This window comes from Procambarus clarkii, chromosome 67 (genome assembly GCF_040958095.1).
Source record: "Procambarus clarkii isolate CNS0578487 chromosome 67, FALCON_Pclarkii_2.0, whole genome shotgun sequence".
NCBI classification, from domain to species: Eukaryota; Metazoa; Arthropoda; class Malacostraca; order Decapoda; family Cambaridae; genus Procambarus; species Procambarus clarkii.
Genome location: NC_091216.1, coordinates 23,559,172 through 23,585,873, shown reverse-complemented (window position 1 = coordinate 23,585,873; position 26,702 = coordinate 23,559,172). Strand labels below are relative to the sequence as shown.

The following is a 26,702-nucleotide window of genomic DNA, read 5'->3' as shown; positions in this document are numbered from 1 at the left end:
TGTTGACGCTTAACATTAGCACGTTTGACAACGCATGTGTGCGTGCGTGCGTGTGTGTGCGCGCGCGCGCGTGCGTGCGTGTGTACTCACCTAATTGTGCTTGCGGGGGTTGAGCTCTGGCTCTTTGGTCCCGCCTCTCAACCGTCAATCAACTGGTGTACAGATTCCTGAGCCTATTGGGCTCTATCATATCTACATTTGAAACTGTGAATGGAGTCAGCCTCCACCACATCACTGCCTAATGCATTCCATTTACTAACTACTCTGACACTGAAAAAGTTCTTTCTAAAACTAAAACGTGTGTGTGTGTGTGTTCTTCCCTTTCTGTGTCCAGTTGCACGTGCCCAAAAGTGTGCCTCGCATTCCACAGTGACATCTTGTAGAATGTAGTAAACCTCTCGTGCTTTATATCTTATTCGGTTATGTTACCGAGGAGGCTGATCCACCAGGTTGTGATTTATACGTCACGCTGCGAGCAGCCGCGTATCAACAGCCTGATTGATCAGTCCAGCAACGAGGAGGCCTGGTCGACGACCGGGCCTCGGGGACGCTAAGCCCCGAAACCTCCTCCAGGCCGCTGGAACGCTACTTGAGTACTTACTACTCAAGGTAAGGAGCGCTACTTAATGTAATGTAATGAGACCTAGTTCGCCAGGTCTCTAGCGTGATGGGAGGCCAGGCAGGGGCCGTGGTCCACCCTGGCAGTAGACAGTAGACGGCCGTGGTCCACCCTGGCAGTAGACAGTAGACGGCCGTGGTCCACCCTGGCAGTAGACAGTAGACGGCCGTGGTCCACCCTGGCAGTAGACAGTAGACGGCCGTGGTCCACCCTGGCAGTAGACAGTAGACGGCCGTGGTCCACCCTGGCAGTAGACAGTAGACGGCCGTGGTCCACCCTGGCAGTAGACAGTAGACGGCCGTGGTCCACCCTGGCAGTAGACAGTAGACGGCCGTGGTCCACCCTGGCAGTAGACAGTAGACGGACCGTGGTCCACCCTGGCAGTAGACAGTAGACGGGCCGTGGTCCACCCTGGCAGTAGACAGTAGACGGCCGTGGTCCACCCTGGCAGTAGACGGCCGTGGTCCACCCTGGCAGTAGACAGTAGACGGCCGTGGTCCACCCTGGCAGTAGACAGTAGACGGCCGTGGTCCACCCTGGCAGTAGACAGTAGACGGACCGTGGTCCACCCTGGCAGTAGACAGTAGACGGCCGTGGTCCACCCTGGCAGTAGACAGTAGACGGCCGTGGTCCACCCTGGCAGTAGACAGTAGACGGCCGTGGTCCACCCTGGCAGTAGACAGTAGACGGCCGTGGTCCACCCTGGCAGTAGACAGTAGACGGCCGTGGTCCACCCTGGCAGTAGACAGTAGACGGCCCCGGGGAAGGGACTAGGAAACGGTCCCTGGGCGTGTCGCCCATACCCAATAAAGGAATAAAAAAAGAACCAGTCGTGGTCTACCAGGTCCCGGGGTTACGTAAGCGCATCTTACCGCATCAGAGCCGCTAATATATTTACCGCCGAGACATTCTCGAAGGAACTATTTCGTCGTAAGTCGTTTCCGATCATCGTAGATTGTAACTCTTAGCGTACGAGGCCGTGGTGCTACCGACCCGGGCCAGGGTTGCTCACAGTACAAGAGGGATCTCAGCAGTACCTAGCGGGTACCCAACAGAAGGGAACTATCAGGGGGGAAAGCGCTAAGCCATTGCGACTATATAGCACTGGGAAGGGGGTCAGGATAAGGATTTTGGGATGGGACAGAGGGAAGGAATGGTGCCCAACGGACGGTCGGGGATTGAACGCCGACCTGCATGAAGCGAGACCGTCGCTCTACCTTACCTAGAGAGACACCACTAGGTATCTGGAGGTAACCCATGATCCGAGTGAATGAAATGGTATTACCTACGGTGATGTGGCTTGTATCTTGAGACGTTCCATGTCCGTTCCAGCGAGTACAAATGGCGCGTGTATTGAGGGTGTAGTAATTTAATGTTTGAGAATGTCTCCCAGTGCAGTAGTTCAGGCTAGAGAACTGCATGCATGCATATATAAGAACATAAGAACAAAGGTAACTGCAGAAGGCCTATTGGCCCATACGAGGCAGCTGGGGTTGTCTCTCTCTGTCCCCCTCTCTCTTCCTCCAGGGCTCCCTCCCTCCCTCTCTTCCTCCTTCCCTTCTGACTTATTTACTCTATCGAGCTCTATTTTGTGTTCCCCTTTTTACTGCGATTTTTTCATTATTTGTTTTTCATTTATATATTTCTCTCTCTCTCTCTCTCTCTCTCTCTCTCTCTCTCTCTCTCTCTCTCTCTCTCTCTCTCTCTCTCTCTCTCTCTCGTGGGTGCGTTGGAGGCGACCTTGCTGCTGCTCTTGATTACCACATCTATGCCAATTGCCTGCACTTGTTCGGGAGTACAGAAGTGAAGGTCGATTATGTGGTGTCGGGGAGGGGGGGGGCGAGTTATATTTAGAGGGGGGGGGGGTGAGGGGTTGAAGGTTGATTACAGGGGCTAGAGATGAGGGTTGAGTTGATGTCTTAGGAGAGGATGAAGGTTGGCTTGAAGGCTGTTTATCGGGCACAAGTAAACAGAAGATTGGGGGGAGGATGGGGGGTGGGGGGGGGGTGGAGGTGCTGGTGGGCCAGGGGGGGGGAGCGGGGTGATGCAGGAGGTAGCAGTAGCAAGGTTAAGAAGCGGGTGATTGGGGAGGGCGGTGTGGGGGGCAGGAGCAGGGGTTGAGGGGTGGGGTAGTGGGGGTGGGAGCTGTCTTAGCCTGGGGGTCCCGCCACCTCGGCTCGTTACCCCCGGCTCCTGCTCTTGTCTGCCTCACCACGTGTCTGCTGCTGCTGCTGCCTCCTGCACCACGTGTCTGCTGCTGCTGCCTCCTGCACCACGTGTCTGCTGCTGCTGCCTCCTGCACCACGTGTCTGCTGCTGTTTACGTCCGATTGAGCTTTTTGAGTCTGAATTGGTCTTTCGTGTCAAGTTTCCTTCGGGAGTCCAATACCAAGATTGGTAAGAGCAAATGTCAGTGGGTAAGACGTGTCGCAGCTTCAGCCCGTCTTCCTAAGATGTGCTACTTGTAGAAGCTATCTCGTCGTAAGTGCCAGTATGTAGTGATGGACCACCAGGAAGTACCAGTATGTAGTGATGGACCACCAGGAAGTACCAGTATGTAGTGATGGACCGCCAGGAAGTACCAGTATGTAGTGATGGACCGCCAGGAAGTACCAGTATGTCGTGATGGACCACCAGGAAGTACCAGTATGTAGTGATGGACCACCAGGAAGTACCAGTATGTAGTGATGGACCACCAGGAAGTACCAGTATGTAGTGATGGACCGCCAGGAAGTACCAGTATGTAGTGATGGACCACCAGGAAGTACCAGTATGTAGTGATGGACCACCAGGAAGTACCAGTATGTAGTGATGGACCACCAGGAAGTACCAGTATGTAGTGATGGACCGCCAGAAAGTACCAATATGTAGTGATGGACCACCAGAAAGTACCAATATATAGTGATGGACCACCCGAAAGTACCAAAATATAGTGATGGACCACCAGAAAGTACCAATACATAGTGATGGACCACCAGAAAGTACCAATACATAGTGATGGACCACCAGAAAGTGCCAACACATAGTGATGGACCACCAGAAAGTACCAATATATAGTGATGGACCACCAGCAAGTACCAATATATAGTGATGGACCATTTTTGTAATTATAATTGAATAGGCCGAAAATTAAAGTTCAAACCTAAATATTCCTAGGCCTAGCATAGTACATATATGCACTAACCTAGGCCTATGTTAGGCCTAGGTTAGGATCTGTCTTATGTTGAGGTTAAGCAATTTTACCCATTTGGCCGATTTCAACAATACCAAAATCCAAATAATTAAAAAATTAATTAATTAAAAAAAATCCAAATCCTCCAATAATTACCATAAGAACACCTAATTACCATTGTAATTACCATTTCAAGAGGAGGTAGTTTAGCATTTAGATACCCCCCTCATTTAGATACCCCTCATTTAGATACTCTAAAGTCAGTTTTGGTCACTATTGTGTTGGATAGAGAGTAAGTTGTTTAGATAATGGAGAGAGAGAGAGAGGGAGAGAGAGAGAGAGAGAGAGAGAGAGAGAGGGAGAGAGAGAGAGAGACAGAGAGAGGTAGAGAGAGAGAGAGAGAATGATAAATAATTCTGGTAATTAGGAACCTCCATTTATGAAGGGAAGGTAATTTATCAGGGGAAAGCGCCAAGCCATTGCGACTATATGACACTGGGAAGCGGGGGTCAGGATAAGGATTTGGGATGAGATAGGGGGGGGGGGAAGGAATGGTGTCCAACCCCTTGGACGGTCGGGATTGACGAAATTTAAGTTATATTTTCTAGGAAGTGGAAGATTAAGAGGGAATATCAAGGTGTTAAATGTAACACACTTATGAGGGAATATCAAGGTGTTAAATGTAACACACTTATGAGGGAATATCAAGGTGTTAAATGTAACACACTTATGAGGGAATATCAAGGTGTTAAATGTAACACACTTATGAGGGAATATCAAGGTGTTAAATGTAACACACTTATGAGGGAATATCAAGGTGTTAAATGTAACACACTTATGAGGGAATATCAAGGTGTTAAATGTAACACACTTATGAGGGAATATCAAGGTGTTAAATGTACCACACAAAACACAACACCAGATGATGGGATACAAATTGATAAGTCTAGATTCTGATACAACTTATCAAATGCAGGAAAGGAAATGCAGGATAGAACCAGTGAGGAGTAGAGGTGCCATAGGCACAATCAGAGAACACTGTCTGAACATCAGAGGTCCAGTGAAGAGTAGAGGTGCCATAGGCACAATCAGAGAACACTGTCTGAACATCAGAGGTCCAGTGAAGAGTAGAGGTGCCATAGGCACAATCAGAGAACACTGTCTGAACATCAGAGGTCCAGTGAAGAGTAGAGGTGCCATAGGCACAATCAGAGAACACTGTCTGAACATCAGAGGTCCAGTGAAGAGTAGAGGTGCCATAGGCACAATCAGAGAACACTGTCTGAACATCAGAGGTCCAGTGAAGAGTAGAGGTGCCATAGGCACAATCAGAGAACACTGTCTGAACATCAGAGGTCCAGTGAAGAGTAGAGGTGCCATAGGCACAATCAGAGAACACTGTCTGAACATCAGAGGTCCAGTGAAGAGTAGAGGTGCCATAGGCACAATCAGAGAACACTGTCTGAACATCAGAGGTCCAGTGAAGAGTAGAGGTGCCATAGGCACAATCAGAGAACACTGAACATCAGAGGTCCGCGGCTGTTCAACATCTCCCAGCAAGCATATTAGAAATATTGCTGGGACCAAGGTGGATGTTTTTAAAAAGGCATTTAGAGATGTTATTGCAAGAAATAACGGGTGTTAAACACCCCCTGTTGAATAGGGTTGTTTATTTACGGTTTACTATTTAAATCACCGGTACTGTCCCGTGTTGAGTAGTGCTCAGTACTCCCCCTTTCAGAGCAAGAGAGATCTCTGAATTAGAAGGAATCAACCCATGCTCCTGTTTAGGCGACGAGTCACAATAACGTGGCAATGACCGTAACAATGACCGTCACTATGACCGTCACAATGACCGTCACAATGACCGTCACAATGACCGTCACAATGACCGTCACAATGACCGTCACAATGACCAGACCACACACTAGAAGGTAATGGGACGACGACGTTTCGGTCCGTCCTGGACCATTCTCACAATCGACTTGAGAATGATCCAGGACGGACCGAAACTTCGTCGTCCCTTCACCTTCTAGTGTGTGGTCTGGTCAATCCATGCTCAAGTTTAGATAGTAGCTATTATGACGGTCGTCAACAGTCACTAATTCGTACGTACTTAGCTTTTAGATAGTAGTATACTGACTAAAAGAATTCCTTACCAAAGTAACTGAAGCTAAAAAAAAAAACAAATATCCCTAGGCCTAGTATAGCACACGTATATACTATATTAGGCCTCGTATATCGTGTATTCGGCCTAGGGAGGTTAGGTTAGCTTAGTTTGTCAAAGCAACACGAGTACAAAATATTTTTCTGGTTTGTACGACTCAATAGTTCAGATTTCTACTTTCTAATTTCGTTGTAGGTGGGTATATACCCACCAAGTTGTAGGTGGGTATATACCCTCTGGTTCTCATCGTTACTATAGTACTACCGAAACAGGAGGATGGGCTGGAGGGAATACAGAGAACATATTCGACACGCATAGAAACGATAAAACATCTAAATTATTGGAACCGTCTAAAAGCTCTCAAAATGTGTTCTTTGCAAGAAAGAGACGAGAAAGATACCAAATAATATATACATGGAAGGTACTGATATATACATGGAAGATCCCCAAATACACAAGAGAATAACGACATACTGGAGCGACAGCACACAAAATGTGATCAATGAGAATAACCGGTAAAGTAGGACGCTGGATACTCGGTTTTCTGTCGAACAGAACACAAAGAGTAACAGTCAACCATATAAAATAGTCCAAGTGCAGTTAAAAGCTCTGTACCTCAAGGTACAGTCCTTGCACCGCTGCTTTTCCTTATTCTCATATCAGATATAGACAAAAGTCACAGCTTCGTATCATCCTTTGCAGATGATACAAAAGTCAGCATGAAAATTACCTCTGTTGAAGACATTGAAAAACTTCAAGCTGATATTCATAAAAGTTTTCGATTGGGCAGCAGAAAATAACATGATGTTTAACAGCGATAAATTCCAGGTACTCAGGTACGGTAAAAATGAGGACCTTAAACATAATACAGGGTACAAATCAATCAAATTTCCATAGCAGGAAAGCAGCACGTCAAGGATTTGGGAATAATGATGTCCGACGACCTAATGTTTAGGGAGCATAACCAAGCAAATATTGCGTCAGCCAGAAAAATGATAGGATGGATTATGAGAACTTTCAAATCCAGGGATCCCATCACAATGGTTGTACTCTACAAGTCAATTGTGTTGTCCCGTCTTGAGTACTGTTCAGTACTCACTTTCCCCTTCAGAGCAGGAGAGATTGCTGAAATAGAGGGAATACAGAGAACATATACGGCACGCATAGACGAGATAAAACACCTAAATTATTAGGATCGTCTCAAAGCTCTCCAAATGTACTCACTAGAAAGAAGACGAGAGAGATCATATAATATACACATGGAAAATACTAGAGGGTCAGGTCCCAAATCTAAATAACAACGTACTGGAATGAACGATATGGAAGAAAATGCAGAATAGAACCAGTGAAGAGCAGAGGTGCCATAGGCACAATCAGAGAACACTGTATAAACATCAGAGGTCCGCGGTTGTTCAACACCCTCCCAGCGACTATAAGAAATATTGCCGGAACAACCGTGGACATCTTCAAGAGAAAAGTTCATAGTTTTCTTCAATGAGTGCTGGACCTGTGGTGGGTATGTGGGCCTGCGGGCCGCTCCAAGCAACAGCCTGGTGGACCAAACTCTCACAAGTCAAGCCTGGCCTCGGGCCGGGCTTGGGGAGTAGAACTACTCCCAGAACCCCATCAAACAGGTATCAAGTAGATACCTGATCAAGCAGGCTGTGATCCATACATCAGGCTGGGAGCAGCAGCGGCGTCCAACAGCCTGGTTGAGCAGACCACCAACCCCAGGAGGGCTGGTCAGAGACCCCGGGCGCGGGGACGTTGATCCTCAGACTCGCCACAAGGTGGCCACAAGATAGGTGGAAGAAACAGAAAACTGCACGCAGATAACGAGGCTTTTCAATGAGCAACATAAAATATTATGACGTTTAACGGTGATAAATTCCAATTACTTTGATTCGGGAACAGTGAAAAACCCGGAGAAGAGTACAGTATACACGACACAGTCACATCTCTGAGAAAGGGGCGAGAGCGTCTTGGGAATAATGAGAGAAGATGTAATGGTTTAGAGACCACAAGAGAGTAAAGGTAATAGGAAAGTGAGAGTGTGGATAATAGGGAAATTGGGAACAAGGAGATGCTAGACCAGTTATGGTACTCTTGAGGGATGGCGTCTTGGGAGGAATATTGCTCACTCTCACCTTACAAGGCAGGCGAGGTAGCAGAGCTGCAGGGTGTCCTCAAGTACTTTACTGCTCGCATACAATCTCTCAAGCACTTAAATTACTGCCACTACATAAAGCACTCAAATTGTACTCCTTGGAACGGACACGAGAGAGAGAGAGAGAGAGAGAGAGAGAGAGAGAGAGAGAGAGAGAGAGAGAGAGAGAGGGAAAGGGAGAGGGATGAGTGGGGGTTGCGGGCAATCCAGTTCCAACACCCTAGAGTGAGAGAGTTGGTAGGAAACATAAAATATAAAATAATTGCAATAGGCATGCAGGCGCCATAGGCAAGGTTAGAGAACAGTGTAAACACAGTAGACCCAGGACTCTTCAACCTCATCTCAACAGATATAAGAACATCTATGAAGCGACAGTCCAAGAAGTGTGTGCTGGAGTTACCGTGTGTGTGTGGGCAGGCGGCCTCTTAGATCAGGCTCTCGCCAGGGAAGGCGGTCCCGGGCCAGGCTGCGATACAGGAACGGTGGTAATCGTGTCTAGGTAATCACCAAGGCAAGTTGCTTGGTGTTGTCTAGCATGCAGTGCTTGGGGAGGTGCCTGACGTCACCTGGCTCCGTGGCGTCACCTGGTTCCGTGGCGTCACCTGGCTCCGTGGCGTCACCTGGTTCCGTGGCATCACCTGGCTCCGTGGCGTCATTTGGTTCCGTGGCGTCACCTGGCTCCGTGGCGTCACCTGGTTCCGTGGCGTCATTTGGTTCCGTGGCGTCACCTGGTTCCGTGGCGTCATTTGGTTCCGTGGCGTCACCTGGTTCCGTGGCGTCACCTGGTTCCGTGGCGTCACCTGGCTCCGTGGCGTCATTTGGTTCCGTGGCGTCACCTGGTTCCGTGGCGTCACCTGGCTCCGTGGCGTCACCTGGTTCCGTGGCGTCACCTGGCTCCGTGGCGTCACCTGGTTCCGTGGCGTCACCTGGTTCCGTGGCGTCACCTGGCTTCGTGGCGTCACCTGGTTCCGTGGCGTCACCTGGCTTCACCTGATCTCTGTGGAAGCCAAGCGTTGCCTAGCGTCATTGGCCAATGTGTCTGACCTCAGACGCTGTGAGGAACACTCTCTCTAAATGGTAAACGTGTTCAGAACCTGAACTGGTGGATAGTGAGGGGGAGGGGGCGCGATTGTGGTAAATTTAGTCACCTTGTCCTCATACCCCAGCTCCGTGTCCTCATACCCCAGCTCCGCGTCCTCATACCCCAGCTCCGTGTCCTCATACCCCAGCTCCGTGTCCTCATACCCCAGCTCCGTGTCCTCATACCCCAGCTCCGTGTCCTCATACCCCAGCTCCGCGTCCTCATACCCCAGCTCAATGACTATATTCCTTTAAAAGTGCTATGCAGTATCGTCATCCTGGCCTAGCGCTTTCTCCATAAAACCTTATCTTTCCTTGATATGAAGTGAAGACTGTTAGGCTCATTGTTTGGATACAACTGGCGTGTAGAGGCGGTGTGATGTTGTTGTTGCTCTTTCATCGGTAACAGACGGCCGTCGACACCTTCACGGGAGGAAGGGACGGAGAGGGGGGGGGAGCAGACAGAGGAGGAGGGGCACAAGAGCAGACAGGGAGGACGGGCACAAGAGCAGACAGGGAGGACGGGCACAAGAGCAGACAGGGAGGACGGGCACAAGAGCAGACAGGGAGGACGGGCACAAGAGCAGACAGGGAGGACGGGCACAAGAGCAGACAGGGAGGACGGGCACAAGAGCAGACAGGGAGGACGGGCACAAGAGCAGACAGGGAGGACGGGCACAAGAGCAGACAGGGAGGACGGGCACAAGAGCAGACAGGGAGGACGGGCACAAGAGCAGACAGGGAGGACGGGCACAAGAGCAGACAGGGAGGACGGGCACAAGAGCAGACAGGGAGGACGGGCACAAGAGCAGACAGGGAGGACGGGCACAAGAGCAGACAGGGAGGACGGGCACAAGAGCAGACAGGGAGGACGGGCACAAGAGCAGACAGGGAGGACGGGCACAAGAGCAGACAGGGAGGACGGGCACAAGAGCAGACAGGGAGGACGGGCACAAGAGCAGACAGGGAGGACGGGCACAACAGCAGACAGAGAGATTGGAACAACGTGATGTGGTCCGAGATATTAATAGAAGTAGAGATGCCATCTGCCTCCATGTGGACCGCTGGGTCGTTCAACAGGTATGCTAATTAAGGTGAAGGAAACAGCCATTATATATATATATATGTGTGTAAGTATATTAACAAAAAATAAGTCGGATGTACCGTACATTATAAGGCGTGAAGGATAGATGAAATTGTTTATGTAATAATCTAAGATGAGGTCTGATACAGACCTTTTGTGCCCTGTGTAATGCTTTTTGCGCTACCGCTCACAGGATGGGTATGGGGTGCACAAATCAAAATCCTCTCTGAAAGTGCTGTATACAACAACACTACCTTGTATACAACACCTTAAGAAAGGATGGAGTTACATCCGAAAATGAGATTTGTTAATACACTTACACATAAGATTGGGTCTTTCCCTCGCCGTCATTCAAGTACTACGGCAAGGAGGGGCGAGTTTCTCCAGGTATGCTAATAGTAATTTTCTTCCTTGTAGGTAAGACGCCAGAGAGATCATCACGGCCCCGCCACCCCTTGGTGTCTTATTGTGAGTACACTCTTAAGGAATTACTCTCACAAGGAGATTTGTTGAAAAGTACCTTAAATCCTCTTTGAAATTAGATTCCCGACACATAAGCTGTGTGTTCTAAGTCATTTTGATCCTGGCTACCTCCCAAACCTGTCTTGATAGATTGAAGATCAAGCCACCCAAGAGGTGGCACGGGCATGAATAACCCGTAAATCCTGTCTTCCATAATGTGGATAACTTATACCAACAATTAATCTTAATGTTCACACAAAAATCACAATCGCGTGATGCATCAAATGAACAAATCCACAAGGGCCGTGACGAGGGTTCGAACCTACGTCCCAGAGGATCTCAGAATGTCCGTTCGAACCCTCGTCACGGCCCTTGTGGATTGGTTTATTCTCAATGTCTTCGACTTCCTGCGTGTTGTGTGATAATGGGCCTCACCGCGCCTGGCGGTAAGGCCATAATACTTCTCTAAATTTTTACGGGCTCACCATAGCCCGTGCTACCTGGAGCTTTTGGTTCCAGGTATCTTAAAACAACAACAACATTTTCTAAATGTTGTTTTATAAACAATAAATAAACATTTTATAAACAGCAAGAATGATAATAAAATCTGGATTATTCAGCATGGTCGGTCGGTCGGTCGGTCGGTCAGTCGGTCAGTCAGGTCTCCTCAGGATACTGCGCTTGCTCCAGTACTCTTCTATCTTCGCTACCTTCGAAAACACCTTAAGATAGACCCCGACAAAGACGGCTACACATACTATAGTACCAAATCCTTTGCAAATGACGAGGATTTTTGAGATTAGAACCTCCAGAGGCCACAGCAAGCCTCCAAACATATGTAAAGCAGGTCTTTATATCCCCGTCACCAAACATGTTTAATGAAGAACCAGTGGCTGAGGAAGCCGGTGGCTGAGCGGACAGAACACTGGACGCGTGATACTGTGGTTCCGGGTTCGATCCCGGGCCCCGGCGAAAAACAATGGGCAGAGTTTCTTTTACCCTGATGCCCCAGTTACCTAGCAGTAAATAGGTACCTGGGTGTTAGTCAGCTGTCACGGGCTGCTTCCTGGGGGTGGAGGCCTGGTCGAGGACCGGGCCGCGGGGACACTAAAGCCCCGAAATCATCTCAAGATAACCTCAAGAAGACACGTTGCGCTACGGTATAAACTAAGAAGTCACATCAAGAGCCCCGCATAAAACAAAACGTACTCTAAACAGAAAAATAAACAATGTCAAATACCAGGGATAAGTCTTTTGTGGGAAGGTTATAGGTTATCTTGAGATGATTTCGGGGCTTTAGTGTCCCCGCGGCCCGGTCCTCGACCAGGCCTCCACCCCCAGGAAGCAGCCCGTGACAGCTGATTAACACCCAGGTACCTATTTTACTGCTAGGTAACTGTAACTGTTGTAACTGTTTTACTGCTAGGGTGGGAAGACTTTAAACAAAAAATATACAATTAACTAGCTGACACAATTACAAACAAAACAAATAATTGTCAGATTGGATAACAACAACCTTTCAAACAAGAGATTCCAGACCAATGACGATACTTTTCAAGACACTAAGGGTGTCTGTCTAGGGTGGAACACACACACTAAGGGTGTCTGTCTTGGGTGGAACACACACACTAAGGGTGTCTGTCTTGGGTGGAACACACACACTAAGGGTGTCTGTCTAGGGTGGAACACACACACTAAGGGTGTCTGTCTAGGGTGGAACACACACACTAAGGGTGTAACACACACACTAAGGGTGTCTATCTAGGGTGGAACACACACTAAAGGTGTCTGTCTAGGGTGGAATATTACCAACATCTTGACATTGAAAACCGGATAAGTTTTTGACCTGGAGAAACTACAGAGCTCTTTTACTATCAATCAGTGAAAAGTACAAATTAATTGGGAATGTTTGAGGGGATCTTAACCTGTACTTGTTTAGAGCGCAGGAGAGAGGCGTCTTCGTCAGGTAGACGATGTTTTTAGATTCAGCTACTGGGAATTGACAGTTCCAAGTAGCACGGGCTATGGTGAGCCCGTAGTGGACTTGCCTGGCACCAGGAGTGGGGCGGTTTAGCTGATGGTTAGTCAAGAGGCTTTGGACTTGCTTTATACAGGCGGCTTGGTCACACACCGGGCTGCGGGGAGGACATTGATCTTCGCAGCTGTCTCTGGTTAAGAGGCATGGCAGGAAGTGCAGAATAGCGACGTTGAAAAATAGATTTGTACGCAGTTAAATCTATTAACATAAAGGGGACCAAAGACATTTGTGTGTCTATGTATGTATTAACACGATGTACTGAACGGGGGTGAGAATAGCTTGAGCTACCTCATCCCTTTGTGTGTATTTTACCTCAAACTTATTTCAATTTCAAGACACCAAAACACACACACACACAATGGAATGCATTAGGAAGTAATGTGGTGGAGGCTGACTCCATACACAGTTTCAAGTGTAGATATGATAGAACCCAATAGGCTCAGGAACCTGTACACCAGTTGATTGACGGTTGAGAGGCGGGACCAAAGAGCCAGAGCTCAACCCCCGCAAGCACACTATACACGAAGGTCATGAACTAAATGACTTCCTGTATTGTTCAAAATGGAATTTTGATAACGCTTCAAAAGGATATTTTATCAGTCTAGTTGTAATTCATTGGTCAGACTACGAGCCGCGGCGTCTAACAACCTGGTTGACCAGACCAACCACTTGAGAGTCCTGGTTAGAGAACCGACCTCCGGGACAGTGATCTTGAGCACCTCCTCAAGGTAACCTCGGGGTAAATGCCCACCCATTTTATACACTAAAGTTGCTGTTATTGTGTAGGTGAACACACACACATTTATGAATAGTTTCATAGATCAGTTTTACAGCAAGTGATATTTGTAAGTCTTCGTTGTTGTGTTCACATGACTAATTTAATTCCGCCGCTGCCGCCGCCGCGAACTCCGCCGCGAACTCCGCCGCCGCTGCCGCCGCGAACTCCGCCGTCGCCGTGAACTCCGCCGCCGCTGCCGCCGTGAACTCCGCTGCCGCCGCGAACTCCGCCGTCGCCGTGAACTCCGCCGCCGCCGTGAACTCCGCCGCCGCTGCCGCCACGAACTCCGCCGTCGCCGTGAACTCCGTCGCCGCTGCCGCCGCCGCGAACTCCGCCGCGAACTCCGCCGCTGCGAACTCCGCCGCTGCCTCCGCCGCCGCCGCGAGCGGGATAGACAACCACCTTCGGGAAGCGTGGTTTATCAGCCTCAATAGACAGAACGATCAAACAGGTTGTCATTATAGCGCGCGTGTTGCCAGCAGTAACAGGCCATTTGATCAGGTAGTCATCCGGGAAGGTGCCTCGCGCGCACTCGTCACCCGGGGGTAGAGAGCAGCCTCCACGCTCACACACCCACCACTTCTGGCGCAGATAAAGGATGCTTCTCCCTCTTATTTTACCCGATGCTTTGAATGTGCGTTAGCGTGCGTGCGCTCTTAGCGTGCGTGTTGGCGTGTGCGTGTGTGTGTGTTGGCGTGCATGCCTGTTAGCCCTGCCTGTATTCACCTAGTTGTGCTTGCGGGGGTTGAGCTCTGCTCTTTCAACTCACCTCTCAACTGTCAATTAACTTTCTCACACACACACACACACACACACACACTCACACACACACCTGTTGATTGTTGATTGACGGTTGAGAGGCGGGACCAAAGAGCCAGAGCTCAACCCCCGCAAACACAACTAGGTGAGTACACACACACACACAGAATGGCATGTTCCTATCTCTGTGTCTATTCTGGTACTCTAACTCGCAGGTACCTATTTACCGTTAGGTAAATACTTTATTATTTACGGTTGCCACACAGGGACATTAGGGTGAAAAACTCTGCCCATTGGTTCTCGCCGGCGCCGGGAATCGAACCCCGGAACTACAGGATTACGTGCCTAATTTGCTGTCCACTTAGCCACCTGGCCCCTATATGTACCCCTGTTTGTGTATATACTTGGGGTAAATGTTGTGCTGTAGGAGGACACGAGTACTCTCTAGGGAACATTACAGATGCTCACCTTACCTTGAGGTTACCTTGAGGTGCTTCCGGGGCTTAGCGTCCTCGCGGCCCGGTCGTCGACCAGGCCTCCTGGTTGCTGGACCTTTATGATATCACCAAAATTTAATACACAAATTAAACAACTAAATTATTGAGACAGCATAATATCATTGCAGGAGAGAGAGAGAGAGAGAGAGAGAGAGAGAGGATCATAATTTACATCTGGAATATATTGCAGGAAGTAGTTCAAAAAGTGTGGTGTCAAATGGCTCCCTGGCAGAGCAGGGGACGTCGCAGAATAGCGCCATTTAAAAGGATGGGCGCAATAAGTACACTCAGAAGAAAATTCTATAAACATTAAAGATCCCAAATCCTTCCAACTCCCACCGTCTTGGCAACTTGGGAATTACCAACACAGCTGCAGGCCGCTGCAAAAACAGCCATTTTGATCAAGTTATGACCGAGACATGCCTGGCCTAAGGCCTTGCTAGGGTAGAAGAACAACCCGCGGAACAGTCTTCATGTAATCCCGCGTTCAAAAATTTGCAAAACATATCCAATCACAGTGCTGCGAGGTGACACCACCAACAGGAAAACTGATCAAAGAATAAGGCTTCTTTCGAGTGGGGGAGAAAGGGTGGGGGGGTGTCTGGGGGAGCACGGACCCCCGGTGACTGGAGGCAGTTGTCACACTGGACATGGAATCATAGTGTGGGGGTAGTTACGGTGGACAGGTCTCCTGTTGGGTTGTTGACGAGGACGTGTGTGTGTGTGGGGGGGGGGTAGTGTCGAGGAGTGTGAGGGAGGGGGGGGATGGAGTGCCAGTGGGGGGTGCGTGTAACCCAAGCACGCGCCCCAATTACACACCATGTGTAAATTTTGGTGGGGATTTGCCAGAGTTGTAGCAGTTGTGGTGACGGGTACTAGCTCATGCTCTCTCTTTCTCTCTCTCCCTCTCATGACAATGTTTTGACCCAAGTGCAGCTCCCGGGTCCCTCTGTACAGGGTTGTGATAGGCAGGGCCTCGCGGCGTACCGCTACGCCCATCACCTCTCCCAGCGAGCATAAGAAATATTGCCGGAACAACCGTGGACATCTTCAAGAGGAAACTAGATTTATTCCTCCAAGGAGTGCCGGATCTACCGGGCTGTGGTGGGTATGTGGGCCTGCGGGCCGCTCCAAGCAACAGCCTAGTGGACCAAACTCTCACAAGTCAAGTAGCTTGGGGAGTAGAACTACTCCAAGAACCCCATCAAGCAGGAACACAGTTCAGGAACCCGTGAAATGGTAAGCGTAATTCGGGTGTGGTATAAGGAGCCGCTATTTAGTCTGCATATTGTGTTATAAGGAGGTCATTAACGAGGGCTAATGACCTGTGTCACGTGTGGGTGGTATACCAGGCTTATCTCTCGCAAGATAGAGTACTCTGTGAGGAGGGCGGCGGGATGGAACCAAGTTCACCATTGCCGCTCACAGGCGGACGCCAGGTCCTGCAACTTGGGCATGTTGTGGTTCATGGGTTAAGGCGAGTGTGGGGGGTGAGGCCGGTCCCATCCCGCCGTCCTACTCCAAACATTTTCTCAGAGACAATGAAATAACAATAAGGTGATACATCAAGAGGTGTTCCAGCGGCGGCACGAGGAACACCGGCCCTTGTGACCTTGAAGTGCTTCCCAGGATCAATGACTCGCGCCGTGAGGACTCTCGCGCCGTGAGGACTCGCGTTGCCTGGTCTCCTACCTGGCCTCCTGGTTGATCTTTGGGGTTCACCAGCTATCTGCTAAAAGTTGCTCAAACTTATCGTCATTCGGCTATTACGCATAAATACTAAATTACGCGTAGCAGGATAGATCATGTTGATCTATCGTGCTCGGGGAAGCGGTACAACACTACCTCAGAGGTTGAATGAGACTGTGGAGGCGGTGAGGCCAGACTTGCAGGTGGATGGCGGCTCTTGCGGCAGGCGTGGCGAGACTGAGCCTTCATTTGGTGACCCAGGCTGACCTTACTTCGGTCACGTGGGGTCGGTGGCGCTGATTGGTGGTAGATTATCCGCTACGGTGTCTCAAACAGCGCTCCGAGGTCTTGACTACATTCGTCAACCACCAAACTACTTCCTCCTCCCCCCGACTTCTGGCCGTGACTCAATCCATGGAGTCTACCGGCCTTGGGGGACAGATTCACGAAAGCACTTACGCAAACACTTACGAACCTGTACATCTTTTCTCACTTTGGCGGTTTTGTGTCCAATTATTAAACAGTTAATGAGCGCCGAAGCACCAGGAGGCTGTTTATAACAATAACAACAGTTGAATGGGTAGTTTTCATGCTTGTAAACTGTTTAATAAATGTAACCAAAGCCGTCAAAGATTGAGGAAAGATGTACACGTTCGTAAATGCTTGCGTAAGTGCTTTCGTGAATCTGTCCCCTTGTGTAAAGAGTTGTACAAGAGTAACTATACTCTGAAACAACAGTGTGCTCTCACGAGGCAGCCAGCTCGTAAGAGGTAAGTAGGACATGTTGGCCCTCCTACCACCTCCAACGTCAAGATTATGGGGCTTTACTTGATACGAATACGTCGCATTTTTTAACGTACTGGTCGGTTCCGTGATATATGCGATGTATAGGAGGACGGGTTTGTTTATTGGATTGCTTGGGAAGCTTGTTGTTTAAAATTCGCTACCCGGAACAAAAAGTTCCAAGTAGCACGGGCTATGGTGAGCCCGTAGTTTGGGAAGCGTTAGCGGTGGTCGACAGTGTGGTGTAGGGCCTCGCATGACTGTTCTGGCCGGGGCCTTTGTCCCTCCCTCCCTCCCGCTAAACAACACCTTTCCTCTGACCTTAAAGTACATATTTGTGTAATTTTGTGTGTTTCGTCTGTTTGACGGCACGAGGACGGAAGACAGGCGAGTATGTGCACTCCCGCTCACTGTCGCATGCGCTTTTTGGTGCGGTGTACAAGTGTGCTCTCACACTGTACGTCACACTCGGAGAGAGAGAGAGAGAGAAAAAGAGATAGATAGATAGATAGATAGATAGATAGATAGATAGATAAGCCAGGGGCATTTATCAGTGTATGGTGTAGAGTTTGCAGGAGACTGAAGGTAACCGTACCTCTGCTAGCTGGTCCCTAGCTGCCAGGGACCACCTCTGTACGCAGAGCCTCGCCTGTTACCCTACAGCTACTTGTACATGCTGTCTTCCCTGCCTGCCTGCCTGCCTGCCTGCCTGCCTGCCTGCCTGCCTGCCAACAAGATATAAGGAAATAGGTTGGCAAGGAGAAACACATGCGAGCATTTTGGCTAGCGTGATACGCAAAGCAGAGAAACGGGGGGGCAAGCCCTGAGCAAGAGGGTGGAAGGGGGAAGAAGAGGTAAGCGGTAAGGACAGGTAAGCCAGGGAAGTGGGTGGGCGGACAGGTGAGCGGGCGGGCGGGCGGACAGTCAGGGGCAAGAGCAGTGGCAACAACCTGCGCAGTGTACCGGATCTGGCAGTGCGCAGCCAGCCTGCTTGCGCCAACCTACTTGAGAATACATAATGAAGCATCAAATCCTGTTTGGCGAGGGGTGATCCCGCCCGACCCGACCCGACCTACCCCTCCCGATTTGGCTGGGAAAACTCACCCGCGCCATCCCAGCCTTAACGCGCCCACCATGTTATTGTGGCCATTATTTATAGTGCGCAGAGCCCTGCAGGGGTGATTGATTGGTTGCACGGTGTCCTAAACGGTTAGCATCATGGGGGTCGCCTCTATTATTACCTGTGCCACCTGTGTCCCCCCGGCGTGTTATTGTCTAATCTGGGGGCTCTGGCTCCCTGCAGGTGGACACCCCTATGGTTCATGGCGTACGATACTGCCAGCGCCCATTTTTACGCCTTTTATCATCATGCGTACACGGACACCCACATTCCTATCCCCACCCTCTCCTCCTCCTTGCCAGCACGCAAGTACTCTCTCTCACACACACACACACACACACACACACACACACACACACACACACACACACACACACACACACACACACACACACACACACACACACACACACACACACACACTGTGGGGAAGACTTGGCTCAATGGGGGAGAAAGATTGGTATGTTGGGTGGGAGGGTTGTGTGACGACCTCCCTCACCAGGCTAGCGGGCAGGAGGTCGGGAGGCCTCACTGTAACGTGTGGATGCTCCTAGTTTTTGCTTGGCGTGCCCCGCGGCTCGCCACGTGAGCACCGCCGACTTGTCCAGCCAAGACACCCGACAACCCCCTCAAGAACCCGGCTCACCTTTACTCAATTATGATGCCCGTAAACTCTACCTACACACTCACACACACGCTCACATTCGCACTCTCTCACTCACACATCCTATACTCATAGCACCCGGTGTATATGTTGCAGCCTATGTGTTACACCCGTTATTCAGACTAAGTCACACTCAGGTAGAAGATAAAACACCTTGGAGCAGGTTGCGAGCAGCCGCGTCTGACAGTCTTCTTAACCTGGAGCCATACCTGGAGCCATACCTGGAGCATGCCTGGAGATATACCTGGAGCCATACCTGAAGCCATACCTGAAGCCATACCTGGAGCCATACCTGGAGCATGCCTGGAAATATACCTGGAGCCATACCTGGAGCCATACCTGGAGCCATACCTGGAGCATGCCTACACATACCTGGAGTAAGTTCTGGGAGTTCTTCTACTCCCCCAAGCCCGGCCTGAGGCCAGGCTTGACTTGTGAGAGCTTGGTCCAACAGGCTGTTGCTTGGAGTGGCCCGCAGGCCCACATACCCACTACAGCCTGGTTTGTCCGGCACTTCTTGCAAGAACTTATCCAAGTGCTTCTTTGAATACATCCACCTTCGTTCCGGCAATATTTCTAATGCTCGCTGGAAGGGTGTTGAACAGCCGCGGACCTCTGATGTTCAGACAGTGTTCTCTGATTGTGTCTATGGCACCTCAGGTTGGGCTCGGGATGTAGAAGAACTCGCGAAATCCTCTCCAGGTTTGCTCCAGGTATGCTGCTGAACCTGTTTTGACTATCTGGGATTTCTTCGGTATCTAGGCACACTATAGTCTATGACTTGTGATAGATTCTTCAAAGTTTTCTCTCAATATAGATTTGCAAGAGGACTAGACTGGCATGTTGTCTATGGCTTAACCCAAAGATAATCCTGGTCTCTCCTGGGTCATGTATGGTGTCTGGTCTCTTCTGGGCTGTGTATGGTGACTGGTCTCTTCTGGGCTGTGTATGGTGACTGGTCTCTTCTGGGCTGTGTATGGTGTCTGGTCTCTTCTGGGTCATGTATGGTGACTGGTCTCTTCTGGGCTGTGTATGGTGTCTGGTCTCTTCTGGGTCATGTATGGTGACTGGTCTCTTCTGGGTCATGTATGGTGACTGGTCTCTTCTGGGCTGTGTATGGTGACTGGTCTCTCGTGGGCTGTGTATGGTGTCTGGTCTCTTCTGGGCTGTGTATGGTGTCTGGTCTCTTCTGGGTCATGTATGGTGACTGGTCTCTTCTGGCCTGTGTATGGTGTCTGGTCTCTTCTGGCCTGTGTATGGTGTCTGTTTTCTTCTGGCCTGTGTATGGTGTCTGGTCTCTTCTGGCCTGTGTATGGTGTCTGGTCTCTTCTGGCCTGTGTATGGTGTCTGTTTTCTTCTGGCCTGTGTATGGTGTCTGGTCTCTTCTGGACTGTGTATGGTGTCTGGTCTCTTCTGGGTTGTATATGGTGACTGGTCTCTTCTGGACTGTGTATGGTGTCTGGTCTCTTCTGGGTTGTGTATGGTGACTGGTCTCTTCTGGCCTGTGTATGGTGACTGTTTTCTTCTGGCCTGTGTATGGTGTCTGTTTTCTTCTGGCCTGTGTATGGTGTCTGGTCTCTTCTGGACTGTGTATGGTGTCTGGTCTCTTCTGGGTTGTGTATGGTGACTTTTCTTCTGGGTTGTGTATGGTGACTGGTCTCTTCTGGCCTGTGTATGGTGACTGTTTTCTTCTGGCCTGTGTATGGTGTCTGGTCTCTTCTGGCCTGTGTATGGTGTCTGGTCTCTTCTGGGTCATGTATGGTCTTTCCTGGCCTGTGTATGGTGACTGGTCTCTCCTGGACGGTGTATTGTGACTGGTCTCTTCTGGACGGTGTATGGTGACTGGTCTCTCCTGGGCTGTGTATGGTGTCTGGTCTCTCCTGGACTGTGTATGGTGTCTGGTCTCTTCTGGACTGTGTATGGTGTCTGGTCTCTCCTGGACTGTGTATGGTCTTTCCTGGCCTGTGTATGGTGACTGGTCTCTCCTGGACGGTGTATTGTGACTGGTCTCTCCTGGACTGTGTATGGTGTCTGGTCTCTCCTGGCCTGTGTATGGTCTTTCCTGGCCTGTGTATGGTGACTGGTCTCTCCTGGACGGTGTATTGTGACTGGTCTCTCCTGGACTGTGTATGGTGTCTGGTCTCTCCTGGACTGTGTATGGTCTTTCCTGGCCTGTGTATGGTGACTGGTCTCTCCTGGACGGTGTATTGTGACTGGTCTCTCCTGGACTGTGTATGGTGACTGGTCTCTCCTGGCCTGTGTATGGTGTCTGGTCTCTCCTGGCCTGTGTATGGTGTCTGGTCTCTTCTGGACTGTGTATGGTGACTGGTCTCTCCTGACCTGTGTATGGTGACTGGTCTCTCCTGGACGGTGTATGGTGTCTGGTCTCTCCTGGCCTGTGTATGGTGTCTGGTCTCTCCTGGCCTGTGTATGGTGTCTGGTCTCTTCTGGACTGTGTATGGTGTCTGGTCTCTCCTGGCCTGTGTATGGTGACTGGTCTCTCCTGGACGGTGTATGGTGACTGGTCTTTCCTGGGCTGTGTATGGTGACTGGTCTCTCCTGGGCTGTGTATGGTGACTGGTCTCTCCTGGACTGTGTATGGTGACTGGTCTCTCCTGGCCTGTGTATGGTGTCTGGTCTCTCCTGGCCTGTGTATGGTGACTGGTCTCTCCTGGGCTGTGTATGGTGACTGGTCTCTCCTGGACGGTGTATGGTGACTGGTCTCTCCTGGACGGTGTATGGTGTCTGGTCTCTTCTGGACTGTGTATGGTGACTGGTCTCTCCTGGCCTGTGTATGGTGACTGGTCTCTCCTGGCCTGTGTATGGTGTCTGGTCTCTCCTGGCCTGTGTATGGTGACTGGTCTCTCCTGGCCTGTGTATGGTGTCTGGTCTCTCCTGGCCTGTGTATGGTGTCTGGTCTCTCCTGGCCTGTGTATGGTGTCTGGTCTCTCCTGGCCTGTGTATGGTGTCTGGTCTCTTCTGGACTGTGTATGGTGTCTGGTCTCTTCTGGACTGTGTATGGTGACTGGTCTCTCCTGGCCTGTGTATGGTGTCTGGTCTCTCCTGGCCTGTGTATGGTGTCTGGTCTCTTCTGGGCTGTGTATGGTGACTGGTCTCTCCTGGACGGTGTATGGTGACTGGTCTCTCCTGGACGGTGTATGGTGACTGGTCTCTCCTGGACGGTGTATGGTGACTGGTCTCTCCTGGACTGTGTATGGTGACTGGTCTCTCCTGGACGGTGTATGGTGACTGGTCTCTCCTGGACGGTGTATGGTGTCTGGTCTCTTCTGGACTGTGTATGGTGACTGGTCTCTCCTGGGCTGTGTATGGTGACTGGTCTCTCCTGGACGGTGTATGGTGACTGGTCTCTCCTGGGCTGTGTATGGTGACTGGTCTCTCCTGGACTGTGTATGGTGAATACTTTAATACAGAGTAAATACTCAGTAAAGACATGGCCAATTATCTAATACTTTGTTCATCTGTCAGAAAATGTTCACCAAAGGGATTGGGAGTTGTCTTCTTCAATAACGAATTGTAAAAGCACTTATAACAGGAACATAATTGAATCTACCTTGAGGCTACCTTGAGGTGCTTCCGGGGCTTAGTGTCCCCGCGGCCCGGTCGTCGACCAGGCCTCCTGGTTGCTGGACTGATCAACCAGGCTGTTAGACGCTGCTGCTCGCAGCCTGACGTATGAGTCACAGCCTGGTTGATCAGGTATCTGCTTTAATACAGATTACAAAAGAAAGTCATTTGAACATTAGCAGTGGTTTATGTAACTTAGATCCTTTTTTGATAGAGCAATTAAAGGGCGATTTGAGTAGGATCACTGATACACATTTGTCTCACTAATTCATTGTAAATATTTACTATTTTATGCTATTATTAGCATAAAATAGTAAATATTTACAATATTTACAATATTAAATATTTACAATCCATGTGTGGGCCTATTGGTGGGTATAAATAGGAGCTGCCTTGTATGGGCCAATATTATTTGTATTCACCTAATTCCCATTCATTTTTCATTGTACCTCACCTCACGTCACCTCTCTCTCTCCTGCCTGTATATATGTCCAATACTTGACTTGTAAACAGGTGCAGTCGCACCTCCACAGATCTCCAGTATCAGCTCTTGATACTGGTAATGGCTCAAAAGGGCCACCACTTACGGGCTATTCATGCCCGTGCCACCTTTTGGGTGGCTTAATCTTCATCAATCAATCAATCAATCGACTTGTAAATCAATCACGGGCTCACCATAGCCCGTGCTACTTGGAACATTTTGTTCCCAGTAGCGATTCTTAAACAACAACAACTTGTAAATCATTCCTTCTGAAGATGTATTAATATACGAAAGTACTTCAGGAAATTCCTGTTTCAATTCTTCCTCCGTGGTCTGACACTGTCATATATATATATATATATATATATATATATATATATATATATATATATATATATATATATATATATATATATATATATATATATATATATATATATATATATAATATACATACACACACACAACTTCACTACACCCGAAGGAACTTGGTATTAAGTTGAGCTGGAAGGCGTGGAGCGCGAGGCGAAGTTTGCTACACGTGGGCTCGCCTCCAGTGGGCTGGGAGGGAGCCGCCCCAGTACTCCCAGTACCCCGCCGCCCCTGACTCCAATACTGCCATGAAGTAGAGAAACAGTACCAAGGAGGAGGAGAAGGAACAAGATAGCCAGGGCGGTGGGGATATGATCAGAAAGTAGAGGATAACATGTATTTAGTCATGCAATTGACAATCACGACACACTTGATTGTTTTTATGCGGGAAAATCCACAGAGTTATGTGGAAGGGAGGTGAACGTTTCGCCATCACATGCCTCTGTATGACTAACCATCCTGTGTGATGGGGATTTTATAGCATCACCTAGTTAGCTTTTTTGACACACTGTACTCCACTTCATATAGTCTAGGGTAGCTGCACTAATGCAGATGTACCTCATAAAACCTAATCAAAAATGTATGATGTACCTAATATACCTAATATGTAATGTACCTAATACCTAATGTACCTAATACAGATGTACCTAATAAAAAAAAAAAAAGTTTCGGCCGGTCAAAGCCGAATTGTGTTGACAACGGCTTTGATCGGCCGAAACGTTCATGTCCCTTCCCTGTTTCTCTCTGTGGATTTTCCTCATATTTAGCAATATTGGGTGTGGAATGAACCAAAATAGGGGGGGGGGGAATATAGGAAGGAACAGGGGGGGGAGAGAGGGAGGGGTGGAGTAGGAGTGGAAGAGAAAGAAAAGGCGGGTTATCTTGAGATGATTTCGGGGCTTTTTTTTTTTTTTTTTAGTGTCCCCGCGGCCCGGTCCTCGACCAGGCCTCCACCCCCAGGAAGCAGCCCGTGACAGCTGACTAACTCCCAGGTACCTATTTACTGCTAGGTAACAGGGGCATTCAGGGTGAAAGAAACTTTGCCCATTTGTTTCTGCCTCGTGCGGGAATCGAACCCGCGCTACAGAATTACGAGTCCTGCGCGCTATCTACCAGGCTACGAGGGTTGATATAAGAAGAGAAGGAAGCGGTGAAGGAAGGAAGGAAGGAAGGAAGCCAACCACAGCAAGTAGCAGCCACGATGAAGGATCTCTGTGCCATCTTCCAGCTCACCGATTTCATCAGCTTTAAAAGGGGGGGAGGAGGAGGCGAGAGGGCGGAATACTATACTGGTGGGGGAGGGGGGCGTGGGTAAGGGGTAGGATGGGGGGGGTGGAGGATTGGAAGAGGTTAGAAGGATAGAGGGGAAGGGAGGGAGGGGGGGGGTTAAAGAGTACAATCATTATCTCTCCCTCCCTCCTCCCTCCTTTCCCCCTTTTTCTGTTATGCTACTCCCCTACACTGGCATCAGTATCAGCTAATGATACTGGTGATGGCTCAAAAGGGCCACCACTTACGGGCTATTCATGCCCGTGCCACCTTTTGGGTGGCTTAATCTTTATCAATCAATCAATCCCTAGACTGCCCCTAATCATTTCTCAGGGGGTTGGGAGAGAGGGGGTTGGGGGGGGGGATTTTACTGCCACCTTGTGATGGTTCCTAGGATCAGCGTCCCCGCGGCCCGGTCCTCGACCAGGCCTTGCTGGACTGGTCAACCAGGCTGTTGGACGTGGCTGCTCCCAGGTTCCAGGTGCACTGCTAGGTGAACAGGAGCATCACGGTGAAAGAAACTCTGGCCATTTGTTTTCGCCTCACGCTGGGAATCGAACCCCGGAACCTTAGGACTACGAATCCCGAGCGCTGTCCACTCAGCCGTCTGGTAAATCCACTTGGCGAATCCTGGCCTTTGGTTGGTTAAGAAGGATATATACCACAAATAACTTGCACTTGGCTAGAATTTAGTAATAAGTAATATAGTAGTGTTTCCAAATATCGTAAACACTCGCATGCTCCGGATGCTCTCGGACGCAGGTTCGAATCCTCGTCACTGCCCTTGTGGATTTGTTCATTGGTAAACACCAGTTCTTAGCAAGTTTTATTGACGAAGTAAATCAGAGTCATTAAGTAATCACCGGAACTTTTTTTTAAATGATCGTTAATCTTTAAGATAATTCCCCAAAAGCATTAAGTTGGTAATGTGCTCTTGAAAGATAATGAGAATTAGCCGAGGACTTCTAGGGAATGTGTGGGGACGTTTCCTGGATGTTGTTGCCTGAGGCGGGGAAGACATGTCAAGGCTGACGTCACCAGGAGGCATTTCCCCTCACCAGGAGCGTGATCTGGGAGCGTTACTGCGGCCAGTGACGGAGCTCCTGCCTCCGTGTCTGATTAATAACCCGGGAATGTGACGTACGGCCGGCCAATCCCGTGAGTGCACCCGGCGAATTATCGACCAATGACCTCGCTTGGCCGCGCCGGGACCCGCCAATGACGAGCCGTCCCGCCAAGTGAACCGAAAAAAAAGCGCGCGCGCCATAAAGACTCGTAATGCCACTTGATAGAAATCCGGACTCGTGCCTGAGGGTGAGGCCAAGGGTACGTACCGCAGGGTACCGCACTATACGTGAGGGCACGGTACTGGCAGGCACGAGGGTACATAACCCAGCTGGGTACGGCACTGTATGGAAATGTCTCAGAGGGCTTATAATTCCGGTTATGACAAGTGTAGAAGAACTCAAGATATAATTGTCTGGAAGGGAACGGCGAGTGGACTCGGTGCGAAAGGTCGTGACAGAGTTAGCGAGGGTTGGAATATTTCCAGAGGTCATCATATGGTCATATGGGCTTGGCAGGGTGCATATTACAGACACTTAAGTGATCATGCGGTGTAAGGAGGCGTGGAAGAGTATGGGAAGGTACCACAGGATATAGAGGGGGGTCCACCAGGGCTGTTGGAGGTCAGGAAAAGTATAAGACCTCAGTAGGGTCCGGCAAGGTGCGAGAACAAGCCCTGTGAGGGAGGGAGGGAGAAGAGGGGTCAAAAGGGTGAGCGGCGGGGGTGAGGAGGGGAGAACTGCACCAAGGATAACTAGAATTTAAAGCAGGCTTGGTCATTGGTGGCGATGGTGTATTTGTTGGGCAAAATGGTGGGCAGCGCCACCCACCTTCCACACGCACCTTCAGATT

At 49.7% G+C, this 26,702-nt stretch overlaps 4 protein-coding genes across 10 annotated transcripts in view; 1 reads left to right on the top strand and 3 right to left on the bottom strand.

Moving 5' to 3' along the window:
* Positions 1 to 26,702, top strand: part of LOC123767687 (collagen alpha-1(I) chain) — a 484,084-nt gene that overhangs the window by 119,575 nt on the left and 337,807 nt on the right. The window lies entirely within an intron of this gene.
* Positions 8,620 to 10,260, bottom strand: LOC138355404 (neurofilament heavy polypeptide-like). The gene is made up of 2 exons (XM_069310294.1): positions 10,211 to 10,260; positions 8,620 to 9,121 (listed from the first exon to the last, which is right to left on the bottom strand). The coding sequence occupies exons 1-2, from the start codon at positions 10,258 to 10,260 to the stop codon at positions 8,620 to 8,622; spliced, it is 552 nt and encodes a 183-aa protein (XP_069166395.1).
* On the bottom strand, positions 13,654 to 14,025 carry LOC123767524 (uncharacterized). The gene has a single exon (XM_069310293.1). The coding sequence runs from the start codon at positions 14,023 to 14,025 to the stop codon at positions 13,654 to 13,656; it is 372 nt and encodes a 123-aa protein (XP_069166394.1).
* LOC123767525 (trichohyalin-like) lies at positions 20,133 to 20,834 on the bottom strand. The gene has a single exon (XM_045757212.2). It carries the CDS (start codon positions 20,832 to 20,834, stop codon positions 20,133 to 20,135), a length of 702 nt encoding a protein of 233 aa, XP_045613168.2.

Bases quoted from the DNA above. Each gene is read 5' to 3' on its own strand.
- LOC123767525 (XM_045757212.2), bottom strand. From the start codon at position 20,834: ATGACCCAGAAGAGACCAGACACCATACACAGGCCAGAAGAGACCAGA.
- LOC123767524 (XM_069310293.1), bottom strand. From the start codon at position 14,025: ATGACAACCTGTTTGATCGTTCTGTCTATTGAGGCTGATAAACCACGC.
- LOC138355404 (XM_069310294.1), bottom strand. From the start codon at position 10,260: ATGGAGGCAGATGGCATCTCTACTTCTATTAATATCTCGGACCACATC. The intron at 9,122-10,210 runs GTTGTTCCAATC...TGGCTTCCACAG, and splicing joins AATATCTCGGACCACATCAC to AGATCAGGTGAAGCCAGGTG.